Source organism: Bombus flavifrons, chromosome 18 (genome assembly GCF_040668555.2).
Source record: "Bombus flavifrons isolate JBK064 chromosome 18, iyBomFlav1_principal, whole genome shotgun sequence".
NCBI lineage: Eukaryota > Metazoa > Arthropoda > Insecta > Hymenoptera > Apidae > Bombus > Bombus flavifrons.
The window spans coordinates 5,295,441-5,317,310 of NC_138459.1; the positions used below are offsets into that span (position 1 = coordinate 5,295,441).

The following is a 21,870-nucleotide window of genomic DNA, read 5'->3' on the forward strand; positions in this document are numbered from 1 at the left end:
AAATAAATAGCTTTGTTGAGTATGTTAAATTAAAAAAAAAATATGAATATTATATGAGCAATAATGTTGTAGATAATATAATTTTGTCATATAAAAATAAACCAAAATTAAAAAATTTAAAGTTCATAAATAAATTTTTATATACATATATATAAATGAAGTTATTTACAAGTAGAATATATTTGTGTTATATTGTATTTATTGGAGGTTTGTATTGTATAATACAATAGTATTTACTTTTAAAGGTTTTGAACAGATTTATTTATATTGTATATATATAGGTAAAAGTATGTATTTAATAATAATGCATTATTAATTATATTAAATTGTATTTGAAATTCTTAAATGTTCTGCGAACGTGGCGAGCGAATTTTGATTTTCGTCCCGTGTCCTCGTTCAAATACCGCGCTATGCGACGCTGCTATTTTTCCGGATCGCGCATCGCGTTGGTCGAAGTCACCTCCCAGTGGAGAACGAAGGGATCGCAAGTCCAGACCCCTGGTAAATTGGCAGCTACCTACGTATCTCCATATATTATGTGTACACTTCAAAAATTGAACCGCGCTATTGACTGTGCGGACCGTGTGAAGCCGCTTCCGCCTCCGGGAACACAGGATCGAACCGAAATGGACCGGAAAAAAGAGAGGAAAAATACGTCGTTGGAAATTTCCCTTCTGGCTAGGCTGCGAGATATTGTGACATTTTTTATGACATACACGTACACTCTGACATTTTGACATTTTCACGTTGACGATCCGTGGGTTGGCAACTAAGTGATTGCGGATTTTGTCAATACCACCTAATGACAAAATCCGTAATCACTTAGTTGGCAACATAATAAATAGCGTCAATTAGGGTAATACAGTTGAAGATGTTTTTTGAGGGAAGAGCGCGTCGGTAAGGAAGAAAAGTCGTTTGACGAAAAATATAGCCGAACAAATAATATTGCATTTGTGATTAAGTAGCGAAAGGCCGTTTATCTGACTTTTTCAGGCTGCTTACGTGGTGATACATTTATCTCTGGTAGTTACAACATGTTACGTGTTTTTATTAGAAGACTGAGAGATTGATAGAAGTAATTATCGTGGAGGAAGTCTAAGATTGCTGTCATAGTTCATCGCTGAAATTCATTTCGACTGAATGTCATAACAACGCATTTATCTATGACTAACGTGGCACACTACTAAACCGCGGATATCACCAATGATAAACATTTATAACCATCAAGGCGTATAGCGTATTATTTGTTATTTTCGCGAAAAACGTAAATAAGCTGTGACATACGTTTACACAGTTCCACTATAAAGTTTCAATATACCGCGGTTCGCGAAAATATTCCACCATTTATGCAAGCTCTGCGTTTCATGAAACATTTAGAAAAATTTTATCGTTGTTATAACGATACAGCATTGTCACGATTATATTGGTGAAGTTTGAAACGAATTTGAGAAGTGGAGTTGATTGATTTATTAGATTAGAAATTAAGTGATTGCGGATTTTGTCAATAGGTGGTGTTGACAAAATCCGCAATCGCTTAGTTGCCAACTCAACAGCTTCTGATACGCTCGTATCTCCTTCTCTTCGCAACGATCAATTATTTTTTAAATCCAAAGTATCGAAAGCTTCTTGATTTACAAGCATCTGATTTACACTGAAACAATGAGCACTCGAAACAATCAACATCCGTTACCAGCCGTTTCATATGGCGCGTTATTCGATTGCTATGTCAGTAGGAAGTTAGTGCAGCGAATATGGCAGCCGTCGATATTCGACCAGCATACATGCGGTTAATTATCATCAAGATCGCGCCAGTTACCAAAATCGTTCCGTGTGCTTGCATTACACGCAGTCCCTTTTATTCGTGCTGCGTAAAAATTGAAAGAAACTAGGAACGAGGAAGGTCGTTTACACGATGAAACAATTTTCACCGGCCACGTTCCATTTACCGTTCCTTTGCACAGAATATTTCTGTGAAACATGGTCCTCAGATAAGTGGAACGAGTCGTACCTCTTTTCTGATTTGCAATTAGAAGAAGAAAGATAGTATTAGAGGAAGAAGATTGAATGTGCTTCTTTTTTACGTTTCGACGATGCTTGTACATTTTATATTTTTTTAATTCATGGATTTGGAATTGCATGATCCAATTTTTGTTAGTTCTAGTAGTTAGTTCTAGTCTAGTAGTAGACCATATTATTGGGAGGTTATTATTGAGATATGTGTAATTTTGTGTGCTACACTAGGTTAACGTAGTAGTGACACACATATATGAGTATGAGTGTGTGGCAGTATGTGCGTGCACAGCGTCTCGTAAAAGAAATGAATACAACGGTTCCGTTGGTAGTGTGGTATAGAAGATGGTGAGATAGAATGCTGAGACGCGTGCAAATGTGTATCCACGAATATCTTGTAAATCACATATGAAATAAATCTGAAACTATTTTGATATCAATTCTAAGGGTAATATAAGTGTTGCTATACGTTTATTTCGCCGATTAAGACAATTCTCAACATTTATATTGCTTCCATGGTATTTCATTATATTTTTTAATACGTGTTACGTGTGATACGAATGATTGTAAAATTAAATATTTCAAAATTTCATCATATCTCTTCTTTTTATTCAATGCTTCGTATCATACGAATTAAAACGAGATATTTCAAAATTAAACAGCCAGAATCTTACAGAACACGTAAGAACATTTGAACAAGAAAACAGCGTAATAAACACAAATTGACTTATTAACAAATTTATTCAGCAGCATTTTTCTTTCAGAATTATCGTTAAAAAGGAAGTTGACAAAAATTAATTGTTGCGAAGAAATCGATATATTTCTTCAAATAATTGCTAATTCTCAAACTAAATAATAATATTAATAATAAAGTATTATCAAATATTCTTAAATTCATTTGTGAAACAAAACAATTTTATTCAGTAGCTGGTAAAACTTTTGCATGCTACTGTATTAGATAGATATCCCTGTCCAGGAAGTTCTTGAAGCGAATAAGGAACGCCTATCACGCGACATCAGCGTCGTCGAACTCGGATATTGAATAAGGAAGCTGGCGTGATTCGTAATGCCGCTCCCCGTTGAACGTGTCGCGAATAACGCACACATGAAATAGCAACACACGCTCGTATACGGTGTTGTAAATACGAGCGAAGGCGGATGTAACGGTGGATATCTTCACCAGACATCTGAAAAACTGAGAACGGAGCGAACAGACTTGCGGAATATTCAGAACTTCATCTCGTTCGTCGTTCATGAAATATCAAATCGAAAGGAATCCTTTTCATTTCATAAAGCTCTAGAGAAGCTCTAAATTTTGATAATCGTGAAGAAAAAAGGGGTATATTCTAATTGAAATTGAAACATTCCTCTGAAATTCTTTATTTCTTTAAATAATTCTTTAATTTAAATAATTAATTAATCTAAATAATTCTTTAATTAATTAAAAAATTTTTTAATTCTTTATTTCTAAAATGGGTAAAAAGATTGCACGATTAATTACTAGAATTTTCACTAGTATTTGTTTAAATATACCAGAGAAACGAAACGTTTGCAATTCGACGAAACACAGTGCAATTCTAGGGACAATCTTCCTTCGAGCATGCAATTTACATTTTACGTTATTAAACGTTTTTCTCTAACATCATTCGATTATTCAGCAGAAGAGAACGTTCGATGAAAACGACAAATGCATACCTCGAATAACGTACTTTTCTACGTTCACATTTTGTAATATCGTAATTTTACGAAACGCGTAAAATCCATATCTGTGCCACTTGTGCCAGCTAATTATAACTATAGATAGAAACATATACATTTACATTTTCTGACACGTTTCACACGTTACATAATTCCGCGTAACATGCTCGATAACTAGCCAATAGCAGTTGTTCATTTCTTTTCGATTTAAATCGCACCAGAGAGAATACCAGAGAGAACTACGCCAATGTATTTAACAACGACTATGGAATCGCGCACGAAAGCAAAAGACCGGCTCATAATTGTAGATCGTGCAGCCAGCAGTAATGAAATTATCCACGTTAATGGGTGGTGGGTTACGACTGACCCAGGGACAGGTTCGTAATTGTTCTCGTGAATTAGCTAGTATTTACGTTCGAATAAAAATGCCAGCCCTCCTAATTTCACTATTATTTCGCTTTATGTATTCTTGTCACCTGTTCCAGCATTTTAAATAAACAATTTTTCAACATTTTTTCTCAGCATTAAAAAGCTATAATATACTGAGATGATAGCTGTTGAGTAGCTACAGCGATCAATCGCATACATTGAAAAGCAGAGAAAGGTAATAGCGTGGCAAACAGTATCTTTTAAATTTAATTTGCTGTATTTACAGGATTCCTTGGAAAGCGTAATAGAACTGCTTGAAAAACCGTATTTTTTTTACAATTTTCTTCCTTTAACCCTTTGCACTGCGAATTTTATTTCTATTTCATTACCAGCAGCTGCCAACGCTTTTAAGTGTTCTATTTGAAATCTACTTTAACCAAAGAATAAGACAAGTTAAATAAATAAAAGAAGAAAGTAATTCACTTAATACCAATTTCATTCATACTATTGTTGTATTTTCCAATTGTTAAGTTATGATAATTTTGAAACAATTTCCAGGATGCAAACACAAAAAAAGTGGGACATGAAAGAATGTCGAGTGGGACTCGACAAAGGAGCTGCTGAGATAAAAACTGATGTCAAGTCACACTCCACATAGCAGTGCAAAGGGTTAAACAACTTTCGAAGATCTAAAACTAAAATCCATGAACTCTAGATATTTCACAAACACACAACGCTACGCGAACAGGCACAGTACTACGTCGGCCAACTCTTTCCCTTCAAACATCTGCGAAAAAACCATAAATCACTTTTCAATTTCAAATTCAATCGAAACAACCTAACCTAACCACAAGCACAGTCTGCTAACGCGCACGTACGCGTTACAAAAGTAACATTTCACCGAAGCACATCCTCGAACCACACGAGAACACATTCTCTCGCTTCCTATTTGCTTGGATGCGAAAGAGGAAGTTGGAAAGGAGATATGACACCAGGCGAAGAGCCTTCATCCGTTTGGTTAATAAATAAACAGACGGCGGGGCAAAAAGAATGCGCGATCAAAGGGGATCGAACGTCTGCACCGGAAGCAGAGATACTGGCGGAGCTTCCGTGCTGATTCCTCAAACGGATATTACTCCGGCCTCTCTCGATCAATGGCACGTTGACGACGAGACGATCGGTTGGAATGAGAAAAGGATAGGGAGAAACGAGATAAAAGAGACAGAAGGGAGGAGAAGCAGAGTGAAAGGAGAACGCGACTGGCTGTTGGCTTGAAATCGTATCCGACCGGAGAAGGAAACAAAGGGAATAAATTTGGTTATGTTCGAGATAAATGTTACCGAAACGCGCACGGCCAAGATAAAATTCTGTAAACGAGTTCATTTAACTTTTGAATGAATCTGGCTGAGTGATGATACGCGTGCAGGGTTAAAGTGGAACAGATTAGAGGAAATTAGAGGATCGAGAAGGAAAGAGGGAAATTATGCGAGTAGCATGAAGGATCACGTGATCAATGTACAAAGGACGCCCTCTTCCGGGGATATTAAATTTCAACATGAGAAGGTGAATACGTGAATTTTTGGTAGTTTCTCCTGAAAACTGCAATAGATTGAAATATGTTACACCATAACGTTTAATTCTTAATACTATATTTATTGATACTAATAGAAACGTTAACTCTCGAGGAAACTTTGGGTTGACAAATATTATCGTGTCATCCGTCTTTGACAAGTTTTGCTAATGTTGGGTTGGCAACTAAGTGATTGCGGATTTTGTCACTAGGTGGCATTGACAAAAGTCACAATCACTTAGTTGCCAACCAAATACTTCACAAATTGGTCGGTAACTTTGATTTTTCGAACTTCAATATATTGGAAAAGGCTAGTTAAAAAGATATAGCGTCATTGAAGGGATGTTGTAAACAATTCTAAGTACTTTTAATTTCATACTTAATCTAAAATTCACATAGAATGTTGTTATATTTATAGAGAAATTCGTACAAAGAATTAGCCAAATTTACAATGTCGCCATTGTTTGTGCGCGTGTGTTATAAACGAAAATTTTACAATGAAATTATACGCCAGAAAAGATTCTTTGTTATTTTTGAAAATTATTTCGAGATCGTATAATTTTGCATCTTAATGTCAGCTGCAACACGCAAGGAAAAGACATCAACGACCTTCGAAGAGACTCAGGAAAATGATATAAGAAACATATTCTTTAAAAGCTACTCGTCCTTATCACTCAAATTACACACAAAATACTATACTTTCTGTAATTAACCAAAGAAGACATATTGGGTTGGCAACTAAGTGGTTGTTGATTTTGTCATTAGGTGGCATTGACAAAATCCACAATCACTTAGTTGCCAACCCAATATAACCCAGACGCCCTATAAACAAGAAATAGAAACAATTTGCGCGAAATCGAAGAAAATCGAGATGGAAATCGCCGCAGGATAACTAGCAGCGATGAGATGCGTCTGAACAGATGACAAGCACGTTCCATCATCAAGAACAATGATACAACTGAGCCTGTTTGCGGTAACGTTGTTGCCCAAATACGATGAAGCAAACGTTCGTACACAATAGTAGCAAGATCAATGAATTCACTTAGCAGCTGATGATTACTGATGCTACGGATAACCTCTAAATCATGACGGGCTGTTACTTCATCGCAGATCAATCGAAAAACAAGCAACTATAGCACCTACAGATGCTATACACAAACCTGACGACCGAATGTTATAAAAACCGCAAAAAGTGAGATCCGCAATTTACCACTACAAATAATTCAGCAAACAATTAAGCAAATAATTAAGGTTTTTATTGCGCTTCACACACCAGCGACAATTTTCGAGTTGCCAACCCAATAGTTTTTGGTCTGTCGCCAAAGGAGCGCAATACCACTTACTCTGGCGATTAATTTTAAACACAACATCCATTCTGAATCTGACACGTATATCAGTTACATGTCAGGTTATAGTAATTTCTTCGTTTCAATTTCTACCAAAATTTCCCTAGCCCAAACGAATCGCCATGAGAAGCTAGAGAATTTCTAGGGGAAACTGGGTCGAATCAACAATGGCCTCGTTTCGTTCGTCGATTCCTTCCATATCGATACGAAAACTCCATTCGACGTTTCCTAACACCCAGTGAAGACGTTTCACGGTCAAATTTACAATCAGCAGATTGCTACGTAGAACGGCGCGTGTCCAATTTTGGCGAAATCTTTGCTCGTTGGTAAAAGAAGGTAGCCAGATGAGCGCGCTTCCGGCTATGTAGTTTGCTATCTACGAGGATCATGAGCGATTTAAATTTAAAAAGTTCTGACAATGAGAACGTTTCTGTGGAGACTTGAGAATGCGGGTCCCGCAGTGGTTTCGTAATTTTCATCTGATTTCCACTATCTTCTCGCTGTTTCAGCATGAGTCGATGATCAGTCGTCGTGGATTCTGGTTCACGTTCGCTGAGATAGAGGTTCCACATTTCTCAATTTAATAAACCTATCGTAGCTACAACTATAGGTGCACTATTATATTTACTATAACATTTACGTATCTACTAATTAATTAGATGCAAGTGCACTAAATTTCGTATCATCTGACGATACACAATTTGATACTACAAAGGTGAAACGGAGGAAAGTGCTTCATTGAGAAGTAAAGACAAAGAAGGATCAATATTATGTACAATCGAAATACCAGCTATTTTTAAATGAAACAATTCCATCTAAGAGCGGGAATCAACGATAACGTAACGATGACTTCAACACTGCAAGAGCAACACGGAATTTCCCAATCGCTGCGCATCTACGAAACATCATCTGAAACTGAAACCAGGCAAACGATCGACAATTAGCTCCGCGTCATCTCCATCGACTTGGTCTTGTTATTCTACAAAAGCATCCTCCCATTCACCAAACACCTCCAAGTATATCTTGTACATCTTACACAGCCATAGCTCCGTTTACCAAGAAGCTAGCCATTTCAAAGTTAAATTTAGAAAGTTCTGACAATAAAAATGTTTCTACGGAGACTTGAGAATGCGGGTCCCGCAGTGGTTTCGTAATTTTCATCCGATTTCCCCTGTCTTCTCGTTGTTTCAGCATTAGTCCATGATCGGATGATCAGGAAAGAAAACGCGCGAGGGCAAATAAGAGACAGAGAGAGAGAGAGAGAGAGAGAGAGACAGAGAGAGAGAGAGAGAGAGAGAGAGAGAGACAGAGAGAGACAAATAGTATCTGCTGTGTGACGTTCGTTTGTTCAATAATATCCGGATGACGAACCTGCGAGATTAGTCGCGAAATTCCAAAAGGACCATCGGCAGCCAAAGAGTTTCATCTCGCGCTCCTTCATGCCTGAGGTGTTCTCAAACGAGGATGATGCGAGGATCCGGGGCTGCCTGGCGCTGATTCCCGAAATCAGGCATCGGTTGGACGCTCTTGAGTAATCCAAACGGCATTCACAGAACCACAATTTCCTGTGAAAAGACCAGCCCAACCCCTTTCTTGGTTGCTGCGCGTACCACCTCCTTCTACGACGTAATCCAAACGGGATTCTGGCCAGATGCGTGAGAAATGTGGTGCAGCACGAAACACCGCGTTTATGTTCACTTGCACAGCCTCGCCATTTCCGTTGCTCACCTCGTGTAAACACTCGACGTCATTCTAAAGCGAGCGGAAACACCGATCGACGTTTTCGAGGTGAATTCATCTGACTAACTGAGATTTGTTTGAGAAAGATTTTCTAACACGTTCACTGCCGCGATGGCTCAGTGACCCACATTACTAGGACCTTTAACATGATTCAAGCAAGATAAACCTCATGGATTAAATTTTTACAACGTCAGTTGCTCTACATTTCTAGTAGTCAGTACTCCTGTACAGTCTATTGTGTTGGCAATTAAGTGATTGCGGATTTTGTCATTAGGTGGTATTGACAAAATTCTCAGTCACTTAGTTTCCAACCCGATAGACACAACGACAAAAGAAACCAACTTTGTCCCAACTTTTGAAATATTTCTTTTTAAGATTCATAACTGTTGAGAATTGTGGATCTTAATCGACAAAATAAATGTATAGGAACACTTATATTACACTTAGAATTGATATCAAAATGGTTTCAGATTCATTTGATATGTGATTGACAAGATATTCGTGGATACACATTTGCACGCGTCTTAGCACTCTCTTTGTCTCGCCATCTTCTATTGAGTTGGCTACTAAGTGATTGCGGATTTTGTCATTAGGTGGTATTGGCAAAATCCCTAATCACTTAGTTGCCAACCCAATACAACAAACTGCACAGGAGTAGGCAGGCTAAACACAAGCGTAGAGAATTATTTTAAGAGACAGAAGATCGGAACTGGTGAAGGAATCGTTAAGGAAGATGGGATTAAAAAGACAAAGAAAAAAATGGCAGGGAAGATACCAGAGATTAAAAGGTGCAACAAGCAGACAATTAGCGACAGGGTCGTTGGCGAATATAATAGTCTTTGAGTAGCAGCGGCTTGTAACGTAGACAATTAGTGTGCAGTAACCAGATTAAGAGTAGCATAAAGACTATAGTACGGAAGGATGAGTGATAAGATCGGACGAGGAAGGATGCGATTAGAAAAATTGCAAACCAAGTGGCATTTCTTAGCCGCAAGTGTCTTTAAAATAAGACAAATTGCATGAATTAAATTTTTTACAATATGCGAATCAAATAACACTCTCAGAGAAATAGCGCGCAAATATATATATACACAATATTTTGCAAAAATAAAATGTTATCATGTAGTATATTTCAACCCATTACGACAAAATATTGGGTTGGCAATACCACCTATTGACAAAATCCGCAATCACTTAGTTGCCAATACAACAGACTGTACAGGAGTGGGAATTTTATATATATTAGGTTGGCAACTAACTGATTGAGGATTTCGTCAATACCATCTATTGACAAAGTTGCCAACCCAATATATAAAATTCCCGTGAAAGTCAACGCGTTAAATGTGACATGGCTAATTTAAGTGTTGGAAGATACGAGCTTTGAGGCTCTCAGATCGGTAAAATGAATGTTTTCAGGGATAAGAAAGCAGGTGAGACGAGTTACTATGGAACACTGGTAACAGATACTGAAAAATCCTAAATAAATAAACGAGCACGTGCAACATATTAACAATTCCAGTGACAAATTAATTCATACTCCGTAGACACCAATTTTAGAAATATTCTATAAACCAATAACCTTGCTATATCTTTCCTGGAAGAGAGAAATCTTTGGAAAATTTCACGTCTCATAGACGAACTTAAATTTAACTCCACTAAGTTAGACCAAATGCACAAACCGAGAAAGATTCTGAGCGAGATAACCAGAGACCGGAAACGTAAAACGTTAAAGATCGCGAGTCGCATTTGAAATAGGCGATTGGCAGATGGTAATAATCGCAATCGGCATTAGGATTCGACAAGCTAATGGCTCTAGCGGCGAGATACGAGCTGCAATACAGTTTATTGGCACAAGGGCGAGCGGCACCGTTCATATCGAGTTTCTGCAACACCAGCCACGATATTTGTAGTCAAGTCAGCTGCGCCCCTCGAATAACTTCTGTCTCCATATGTTTCCTCCGTGACCACGAACGCTCATCGTGCACAATGACGAACGTACAATTATTTTAATAGCACCGTGTAGTTAGAGTGGGTAGAAAAATTGTTTGTGCACTTCTGTATTTATTATTGCAATTATATAATTAATTGAATCCGACTATGATAAATTTTGTATCATTTGGTAATACTTTTATATAATTAGAAAAATTTGATATCATTGGAATGAAATTCAGAAGCCGATAAAGTGAATATTATTAATGAAATTAGTTAACAGCGATATGAGATAAAATGAAAATCTCGTTATATTAAAATTGGCCGATTGAAAATTGAAAATTAACTTTTTAGCCTTAGCTTGTTGCTCTGTTAATAAAAATATATTCAGCTGTATAGTAAGGAATGGTAATAATAAAAATTGAAGATAAAAAGTTTCCGTTGATTACATTATTTTTCATTTAGATATATCGTGTACGTTATTTGAAAAACTTGTCGAGGTAATGATTTTTTGAAGTTTTAAGCTACTATTGTTAAGTTTTGCATATAAACGACTTAGTATACGTAACTGATGAATGTTATTTTACAACTTATTCCAAGTAATAACTTGTTAGTTTTTTCAAAGTTTGATACACGACAAACAAGCATTTTGCTGAGCTTGAAACTCATAGTCATTTTGCAACTTTCTCCAAGTTGCAAGTTTCTGGTTTTTCTCAAATGTTAAGGCAACAGCTGATGAATTTTGTGCATAATACAGACTCCAGTAGAATGTAAATTGTACCTAAACTTGTACTTAAACCTTGTAAATTGTAAATTGATTCTAGAAATTTTTCAAACAAAGGTTTTTTCCTATTTTTCCCCCTTATTTTATAGAAAACTTTGGTAGCCACAATTTGATAGAGGAAATTCGAGTTTCGTATCGAGACATCTAATTTCAACAAATTTCACGAGATGCTACGTAAATGATAAAAACAGAACGGATTATCAGAATTAAATTAATAATCACGAATCATGAAGACTTTAATAACCATAAAAAAAGGTAATTAATTAAACACATCTCATCAGCACATTTGTATTATTACTATCAAATTCACATGAGACAGGAAACTGCAAAATTGAGAACGAGCTTCGATTGGAAATATGATCCAACTTTCCAAATCAAATACCAATTCCACTTTAACTTCCACTTCACTGTATAATCAACCACTACACAATCATTTCCGAATTTCTTTGCTTTTGCTACCACAATTGGCATTGATCCATAATCAAGTCATACTAAGCAAGGTTAGGAGCAGTCGTGGCAACTTCCTGTCGAATAAACACCGAATCTATCGAGCTTGTCCCCGACTGAAAATCCTTAATGTTGGCCAGCGTGCCGGCTAAGCGAACGGAAACTAACGTAGCTCATTATCAACAGACGTATTATTAACCACTTGTCTGGCTGCAACGTTCCTCCGTATATTTGCATAATACGAAGACATGAAGAAAACGCGAACGCTGTACGCGCGATATCGCGTCGAATCGTAAACTCGGCAACTAAGTGATTGCGGATTTTGTCATTAGGTGGCATTGACAAAACCCTTAATCACAGTTGCCAATCCAATAGAAAATAGAATCTTGGCAGGTTTAGCGGAAAAAACTTGTTTAGAGGTACAAGGCAAGAGTTAAAGATGGCGCTTGATAGCGAGTACTAATTTAATTTAGTAACTAATAGTAATATAAATAAATATAAAAAAAGGTAATAATTAGTAATTACTGTGATGGAATTGGAAAATGGTTGGATTATTGTGGGAAAAATTGGAGAACACGAGTATGTGTGTGAACATTTTGTATGCGACTCACAGTGTTGGTTTTAGCCAATTTATACCGTAACATTACACAATTTGGTTATGGATAGTGAATTGTAGATGTAATAGTAATGAAAATTAGTTGGTTTATTTTTGGAGAAAATGGGAATTGGTTTAGTAGAATTTTACATGAGTTATTTGAGTAGAATTAATGTGTGGTGCATGGTGCTCGTTTCAACTATATACTGTGGTATTACATAGTTTGGTTATGAATAATAAATTCTAAATGTGATGGAAAATGAGAAGAAGGAGGTTTGTAATATAATTGAAATAATTTATTTTTACGACTAGAATATTTAATTAACGATCCTAGCAATGTTCTTTCTACCACTTTTATGCGATACGTTGACCTATGAGTTCAGATTTTCATCCTCAATTTGAAGGTATATTACTTCTTTCAGCTCTATAATCGTAAAATTTGATTGTCCTTGCATGACAATCTACTCTACTGGGCTACTTTGTCGAGTGGAAAATCCTCGTTTCATAGTTTCATTGTATTCACACATCCAGCAAGATGGAATAATAAAATCTCTTTATATTGCTCCTGTAAAAAGGATTTTTTTTTTTTAATATTCTCTAGTCTAAGAAACATTGTAGAAATATTCTAGATTTATGGGAAAAAATATCTGCTCGTCTTTCACTGATTTAAATCTTGATCTCAATGATTTACATTCTAAAGAATTATTTTGGAAATATCTTCTTATTTCTCGTTGATCCAAGTCTCAAAAAATAATATGGTAGAAATATTCCCAACCAACGAGGAAAATTCTCAATGATCTACATTTTGGAGAGCCATCTTGGAAATATTTCCATCCCATTTCTCACTGTCCCAAGTCTCGAATAATAATCGTAGAAATATTCTAAACCAACGAGAGAAATGCTCAATGATTGATATTCCGAAGAATCATTTTGGAAAGATTTTAAACGAACAACAGTCAACGACGAATATTTTAGGAAATATCGCGGACGAAGTAAATAAGAAACTACTCAGGACACGTCAAGTAAGAGCATCCCGGTGGAACGATATAAAATTTCCAGTGCAGCCAGGATTGATGATCCGGCAATATGTTCCGTTTCTCCATGAAACACGAGGCCACTGTGTCCCACGAGCTACGTTTCCCGAATAAGCGGTCGCCAGGATGAAACCTGGCCAGCAATGGCGGAGGCGTCAGGTGCGACGAACCGTTTTCAATAAGTTGCTCTCGACGTGCACTAGCCATCGATCCTCCAGATCACCGCTTCAGCGTACAGGATTGCTCTGTTTTCGAATTTTTATGACGATCACGGAAGAATTTTAAACGAAATCGAGCAGTTATGTTGGATACCAAATCGATTCAAGATTTCTGTCAGATCTTCATTACGAATGCACTAAGGATCTACGAGAATTTTTTGCAAATTTTCCATGCGACACTTCAAGTTTGGGGTTAGATTTTTCAGTAACCTTTCATGTTGAATTGTGATTGTAGATTTCTGAGAATTTGCTTAATACTTAAAAAATTGGAATCTGATAGTCAAATGGACTGAAAATTTCGAAGAATCTCTTCTAATAATTCTAGAAGTTTATAATTTGTGATTTATTAGGTTGGCAACTAAGTAATTGCAGATTTCGTCAATACCACACCGAATGACAAAACCTGCAATCACTTAGTTGCCAAGCCAATAGGTTAGGTTTGTTGACGGTCTCCTGTACTAAATTGACAGAAGATTTCTGACAATATTTTGATCGTTTCTAAGGTGTGAATTTTGTTTATTTTTACAATTTTTTAAAGTTTGATTTTGAAATTATTTATTGGTCGTAATCAATTAATAAACTTGTGGAAATTAAGTGTTATGATAACAAGCGAATACGACGTTCTTCGTTGCTATAATATCAGTGGAATAAATCGAAAGCGGACACATAATTGTATTCGCAAATATTTCTCAGCCAACTCCATATTTATTTCTGGAACGATAGATACACTTTTATCGCGATCATCTTATCAAAGCTGTCAAAAATTCATGACTATCCATGTACGATTTATCGTCATAAACAAAGGTCGTAAATATAAAACGTTCTGCAAGAGAAGCCGATTGTACGTGGAAAGCGATAAACCATATTTCATATCGATAGTCGTTACGATACTTTGTGGAGAGCTCTGCTGTAAAATTCGAAGGAAATTTAATACCAATTAAAACAAATGAGGAATTCACGATCGAATAATTTAACGAGTAATGAAATATTTTTTTTTCTGACAATTATCGACCGCTGTTAATACATACGAATATATTGTCGAACGTAATTTGATACAGAAACATTAATCGAATAATATATCGTAGAATTTCTCCTGTTTCATATACATTCAACTTTAACAATCAAACGTAGCATCGTAACGAGAAACCTTGACAGGCAAATTTGTTTTTCAATAAACAATAATATTATTTCATATTGCTCGTAAAATTCAACACGTGACTAAATGTACACACTAACATCGTAACACAAAATACGAGCAGGAATGGACGATAAAATAGTATCTAGACATTGAGACATTCTTTGCAACATTTGATTAACAATGTTCACTAGACTGTCAACTTGCTATTGTTGACCTCGTCATCGTTGTTTAAATTAGAAAGTACACATGAATTAAAATGTCCATATATTTATAACGTTTAAATCTTATCGTGTTCACTATTACTGTTATTTTGCTTTATTACTATAGTATAATGTTGTATTGATAGCAAACAATTTATTAACAATGATTTATTACGTACGATCGTTTTACAAAACAAACTGATCAATTGCGCATTTTATATACTTTCAGGTTTCATTATCCTGGCACACTATTCATGTTCAATACCGAAAAAAACAAATGACTCATTGCCACATCATGTAACATCATCATCTTTCTCTACGTTTCAATCTATGTAATTTGTCTACTACTCATACACCAAATGATATAATAGTTGGCAACTAAGTGATTACGGATTTTGTCAATACCACTTAATGATACCGCAATCACTTAGTTGCCAATATATGAAAGAGTATTAATATTAATATTGCTGGGATAAAAACGTATCGTTGTAACAAATCATAATTGTTTTTCTCACAAGCAAACAGTTTACAGAAGATCAAGGATAAAGTGAGATTTCATGATAAGAGACACGTATGAGCGAAGCGAATGCGAAACAATATGTTCCGGTTTCCACGAGAATCTTCCATCGAGTATGAACAGCCAGCTAAATTTCGCGATGGCTAACTTCAACAAACAGTATCATATATTAGTTTGCGAAACACAAAACAAGGTGAAGTGCAAGTACGACCCTGAAGCAGGACGCGAGCAGAAACTGCTACACCGCAAACTACAATCTTCCGAAAGACCTATCAACTACAAGCTTAGGTTTACATTTGCTGTCAAGGATGCAGCGACAGTTGGCAAAATCGCAAATCTTTAGAAGGACACGCGGGAAACTAAGATTTAAGAAACGAAACACATTAAACATATTGGGTTGACAACTAAGTGGTTACGGAGTTTGCCATTAGGTGGCATTGACAAAATCCGCAACCACCTAATTGCCGACCCAATAAGATTACAATAGCCATCAGCTTCTTTCTATTCTTCAACAACTATTTCTACTAAACTATTGCTCAAAAGTTTCGTATCAATACTCAATATTGAAATATTTTAAAGATTTCTTTTCTAAAAGATTGTAATTTAAAAATCGTTCAAATGTTTCTTCATTTTAATTAAATTATCAAATACTTTGATAAATTTGAACACTTTACATTAATATTCGGTTGGTAACTAAGTGATTGCGGATTTTGTCATTAGATGGCATTCACAAAATCTGCAATCACTTAGTTGCCAATATAATAATCCTCAGTACATTTTATGGCTTAAAGTGGTAAAACTTTTCAATGCTACTCGCATGCGTAAGTTTAATTCTTACGATTCTTGATATTTCTCACATTTTTCTCTGTCATTTTCTTACTAACGAAAATCCTTTGAAAATAATAGGCGAGCGAAATATTTGAACAACGCTGTATATTCTTGGACTGTTAAAGGTCTGAGCAGATTGGAATGCAGTCGCTGGGTGCACTGTATGTTGTCGGCAGACTGGTTGTAAGGAGAATAGTATTCCGATGTTAGGTAATGTGAAATGACTGCAAACTGTACAGATCGATTGTTCAATTAAATTAAAATTTGTTGTTTATTTTTGAATTAATGTTGAATTAATTAATTTTGGATTATGATTATTAGATTAATTAAAAGAGAATATATAAGACATTTGCGTGGATTAAGATACAATTGCTCTGCAATCAATTCTGAAATGTAATATTCTTGTGACCCACAACCGAGCACATTTATCAAATTCAAATGCTCATACCGACACGATCAAAAACTCGAAAATTTCATCCACATCAAGAACTATTATTGCTAATATCGCTTCCACTATCCAAAATTGCTGAATGATATATTAGGTGAAGTAAAAAGTTCTGAGCGTTTTTCGCTAGAAAATAAAGCGAAAAAGCGCTCAGAACTTTTTACTTCACCTAATATTTACAAACCTAAGTAAAATTGAACTAATTTTAGTCTAGTTATTATTGGTTGGCAACTAAGTGATTGCGGATTTTGTCAATACCACTTAATGATACCGCAATCGCTTAGTTGCCAATACAATAGATACGTCCAATTCAAGATATTCATATTCGTGAGAAATGTTTACAATTCCAGCGAAACATAGGATAGGTTTAAATTCAACCAGACGAAAATCCCTAAACAACAAATTTCTAAACTGAATAATTTGCCAGGTATACATTCGCGCTAAGAATAATGTGAAAATACTATCTTGCGAAGTTCATGTTGCAAACGAAAATCCCTAGACAATAAACTTACGGAAATTCTGAATCAAACCGAAACTCTACTCAAGCTTCCAACTTCCACTCTGTACACCAAAATTCAAACTCTCCTTCTTGCGATTAAAATCCTTCGCAATGCTACTCGCACCAAGAGTCACTTTAAAGTATCTTGCTGCATCGGCCACGCGGTGTAGGAAAATCCCTAAACGAGAAATTCCACGAATCTTTGGAAATAGTAAATGCAACGAACAGAACCACTATCCAAGCTGAGTGTCTCCTTTCGCATTCTTAAAGAAAGTGTCGGTTAGCACTTTTGACCCACGTTTTATTAGAAGTAGAATTCGAATTTAAATTCTTAAGGATGATTAAAATAAGATAAATGCCATGGATTAAGCAATTTCCAATAACACGAATAACCCAGATTATCTGAAAAAAAGTGCGCAAACGCAACATGCATATTCCCCAGAAACGAAACGTTATGATCAGACTAGGGATATTCGTGCAAGTTCATAATTTTTCGAATATGATTAAAAAAAAAAAATGGAATCTAGATAGAGAATTGTTTCACTTATTAATAGATTTTTAGAAGTTTAAAAGTTTAAAATTACACAGAATGCGGAAGACATGATAAAATATATAGAATATCGGAAGTATAGCACTCTTTATAATACTCGATAGGTAAAAGAATTTTCTACCGAGATTCTAATTTTTAATTTATCTACTCTGCAAGATATAAATTTACGTAAAAATCTATTTGTTAAATGTTACTAATAGGAACTATACTTCCAATGTTTTATATATTTTTCTCTATTATATGCATTTTTCTATCTTCGAATTGTTCTACAAATGCATAAAAATCCGCAGTTTGATTATGAATATTACTGTATATTGTAGGAAAAAGATATATCGAATTCGCGTGTCAACGTGTTAATAGGGAAACTGCACCTCGAAAACGCGATTTTGCTTCGATTGTTCACCGTTTTACCGGTCACTGACGAACGCAACACACGGAACACGCGCAACATTCGCGTTCACGCGTCGATGACCAGGTGTGCCGTGGCTCGCGGAGCTTCTCTGACTGAGAAGTCTACGAAGTCCCTTCCCTGGCCAACGTGAATCGCCTGCTTCTTGGCCCCTTCTTCCATGCCTTTCTACTACACGCCTTCTCTCGCTCATTTTCCACCGTGCCTTTTCTTCGCGCTCTCTGACAGCTTGTATTTTAACTGTAGCGGTTCTCAAGGTCCGCACTCTTAGAAATCCGTGAATTGTAACGGGCCGAAGGTCTTGGTCAGCTACTTATTGGTTTCGAAAAGAATCTAACGCCGAGTGTACAGGTTAAATATATTGGATTTTTGGCAGTGCTTTGCTCAATGTTCTTACAATTAGAATTAATATTGTAATAAAAATTCTTACAATTGGCAAATTAATTAAATTACCATTTAACATGACATATTTTGCAAGAATGAAATAAACGAATTATCAGTGTTGCGTGTTTCTTTATTTTCAAATATATAATTAAATACTATAGATTTGGTAGTAGGGGTGAAAGTTGAATTTCAGACGGGAAATTTTTTTCTATATATTTAAAAATTAAATTTACAAATAATATAATTATAATATTATCATATGAAATTTATTTTTTTCATATAATAATAAAAATATAAATTTTAATTTATATTTTAATAACTAAACTTGTAAATAATATAATTGTAATATTATCATAAGAAATTTACTTTTTTCATATAATAATAAAAATATAATATAATAAATATAATAATATAATAAATAATATAAAATATAATAATATAATAAATTTAATGTAATATAATATTATTTAATATTTAAAATAATATAATAAATATATTAAATTTAAAATAAATATAATAATTTAAATAATATAATAAATAATATAAAAATATAATAATATAATAAATTTGTAAATAATAATTACAATATTATCATAGGAAATTTACTTTTTTCATATAAAAATAAAAATATGTTTTATTTATATTTTAATAACAATCACTTAGTTGCCAACCAAAACTTTGAGGATCAAGAATAAAATGGCTATGTATGCTATCTTTTCGCAACTCTAACTGGAGCAGAGAATTGAAATATTATACAAAGTTACGCTTATTGAACTATTTATAGAATAGAACTATTTGCGTTAGAATTCTAAGTTAGAAATCTCTCTTAATAAGTGTACAATACAACTAAAAGAAAAGGATACTTCTTTTAATACGAATCGTTGTAGGAATAGTTTGAACAAAAGGTAGAACATTTTGCGAATATTTAAAACGATTAAAACACAAATGTTCTCGATATATGCACGCTTGTTGCAAATTCAATCCGTTTACGTTTTTCGATTCTCGTTTCCTCGTAACCACATCAACGCGTTAAACCGCATTCGCCCGATTACCATACGTACCAAACTTAATTACGGTTAACAATTAATAACTGAAAACGCAAATACATTAATCATCAATAACGCGACTGCATATAATAACGAATGCCAACCGTTGCTGCCATTGTTATTACTTCTGCATTATGGCAATTAACTTGTAAAGCAATTAGGTAATTATTCGTAAATTGCTTTCGTTTTGTCTTTTTCCTCGAAATTTTCCCTCTCGCTCGACCACGATATTTCGCAATAAATGTTACGCATTTCAGAATTTCTAACCGTGTGTTCGAAACCAGTTAACACGGTTCATTTTGCCTGATCTTACTGCTAACCTGTTCCATCCATTTAATATTTTGATTATACAAGTAGAAAGAAAATATTGTAAAATAATTTCCGGTGTCTTTTGCACAAAATACTGTCAACTAATAATAACAATGAATTTGTAGATTTTTAGAAACTGGGTATTCTAGAATTCTATTGCAGAGACAATTTTTACAAATTCTTTGTGACTGAAAGGTTTCTACTGCTTTGGTCGTATGTCTACTTTTAGCTGCTACCTACGTAAACACGCTTCCAAAACACATAGAATTCTAAATAAGACTTTACAAATTAGTTACTATATACGAAATTATATTATATTATATTATATTATATTATATTGTAGGATCTTTACTACAATTAGTTTATTTACAATAAATGGATTAAACAGATGGTTAAACAGGAAACGATGGTTGTTTAACGTGAACTAATCACAATAACGTATTATAATTAAGACAACTAGATAGTCCATTTGCAACTCTCGTCACCACCGATCCAACGCTCTCTCTCATGTGAACCACACTCTCTCGACAACACTAGCAACACTATCTCCCTGACTTCTCGATTCACACTCTCTGACTTCTCAACTCACACTGACTGTTAATTCGTCTTTGTCCTTAGCAACCCCTTGTTTTTGTCTCGGCCCCACCACTCTCGTGTTCTGCAACCGTTCGTGGCCATGGTCACGTAGGCCTTTTCCGCGAAACTATTCGATCGGAGGACCGACGATACATTGTTGGGCCTATCGGCACTTCGGCTTTCTCGCGACATTGTTTATAGTTCGCCCGATATCTCTTAGGTCTTTCGTCCACGATACTACAATATTATATTACGTTATACTGCCCAATCAATGGAAATTAATTCCGAATAACGCAGCTATCATATCCAACTCAATATGACCACAAAGCGTTAATAGTATTAGACAATTTCATAGATTGTATTAAATTAATATTATAAGACATTTTCTACAAATGCCTATAGCAAGATGTCTGCCATATAATACAAATTAATTAATCGAATAATATTTCATGAATGTTTATCATCCATCGATACACGATAATAATATATATCGCAATATTTTATGTATTTTCTACTACCTTTTCTTTATGCTAATTCTTGTCATTTTCTAACCATTATCGAGCACAACTGATAACGAATAGAGAGCGTGGGACACTGTAACGACAAATTGTGAGTATGGACGATAAATCACATAATATTGGTACGCCATAGAATGCGTTAACCTGGTTAAAGAACCGAAGGACGATCGTAAATATGGAACGATATTCGACGTATTTACGTTCATTTGAGAGATAGTTTAGATGCAACGACAACGAACGAGCGTTTCAGCGTGCAGGTTGTTCACGCTGGTGTAGCTGCGGCTAGGCTAGCGGTAAGCTAAGAAATAACAGCGGTGGAGTTTACGGCCGATGCCGGATTCGTGGTAAATCTTTGATGACTTTGCGGCAAACGCTGCCACGGCCAACCAATATTCCCGCTTCGTAATTCACGGCGGCGCGTAATATCTTCCATTATCGCGTTAATTAATCAGTCTTCAACGCGATACATAGAGCAGCCAACCATCTTTCGGTGTAAAAGAAATCTTTGTTTTGCAGATATAACGTACAACAAAACACCCTATAACACGGATGGATAAACCTTGCAATATTTAAAAGATTGCAAAGATTGCAACTAAGTGATTGCGTATTTTAAATAAGAAGGAAAATTCAAAATTTTTGCTTAAAACCATAACTTTATACAATTAGGTATTGTCCGGTTTTGTCGATCATCTTTTGCCATCTTTCAGGCAG

At 35.2% G+C, this 21,870-nt stretch overlaps 1 protein-coding gene and 1 long non-coding RNA gene across 4 annotated transcripts in view; one reads left to right on the forward strand and one right to left on the reverse strand.

Annotated features, from left to right (window-relative positions):
* The window catches only part of Btk29A (tyrosine-protein kinase Btk29A), a 346,914-nt gene that overhangs the window by 172,102 nt on the left and 152,942 nt on the right, over positions 1-21,870 (reverse strand). The window contains exons 1-2 of one of the 3 annotated variants that reach the window (XM_069131281.1): positions 18,289-18,775; positions 8,365-8,745 (exon numbers count right to left, since the gene is read on the reverse strand). The exons of the other annotated variants lie outside the window; for them this stretch is intronic. Of the exons in view, the coding sequence (XP_068987382.1) occupies positions 8,365-8,434 (70 nt within the window). The 5' untranslated portion in view covers positions 8,435-8,745; positions 18,289-18,775. Of the gene's footprint in view, positions 1-8,364; positions 8,746-18,288; positions 18,776-21,870 lie in introns of those variants that run through there. 3 annotated transcript variants of the gene reach the window in all.
* The window catches only part of LOC138189143 (uncharacterized), a 41,445-nt gene continuing 33,743 nt past the window's right edge, over positions 14,169-21,870 (forward strand). The window contains exons 1-2 of the long non-coding RNA XR_011175939.1: positions 14,169-14,717; positions 15,308-15,410. This is a non-coding gene — a long non-coding RNA (uncharacterized LOC138189143). The remainder of the gene's footprint in view (positions 14,718-15,307; positions 15,411-21,870) is intronic.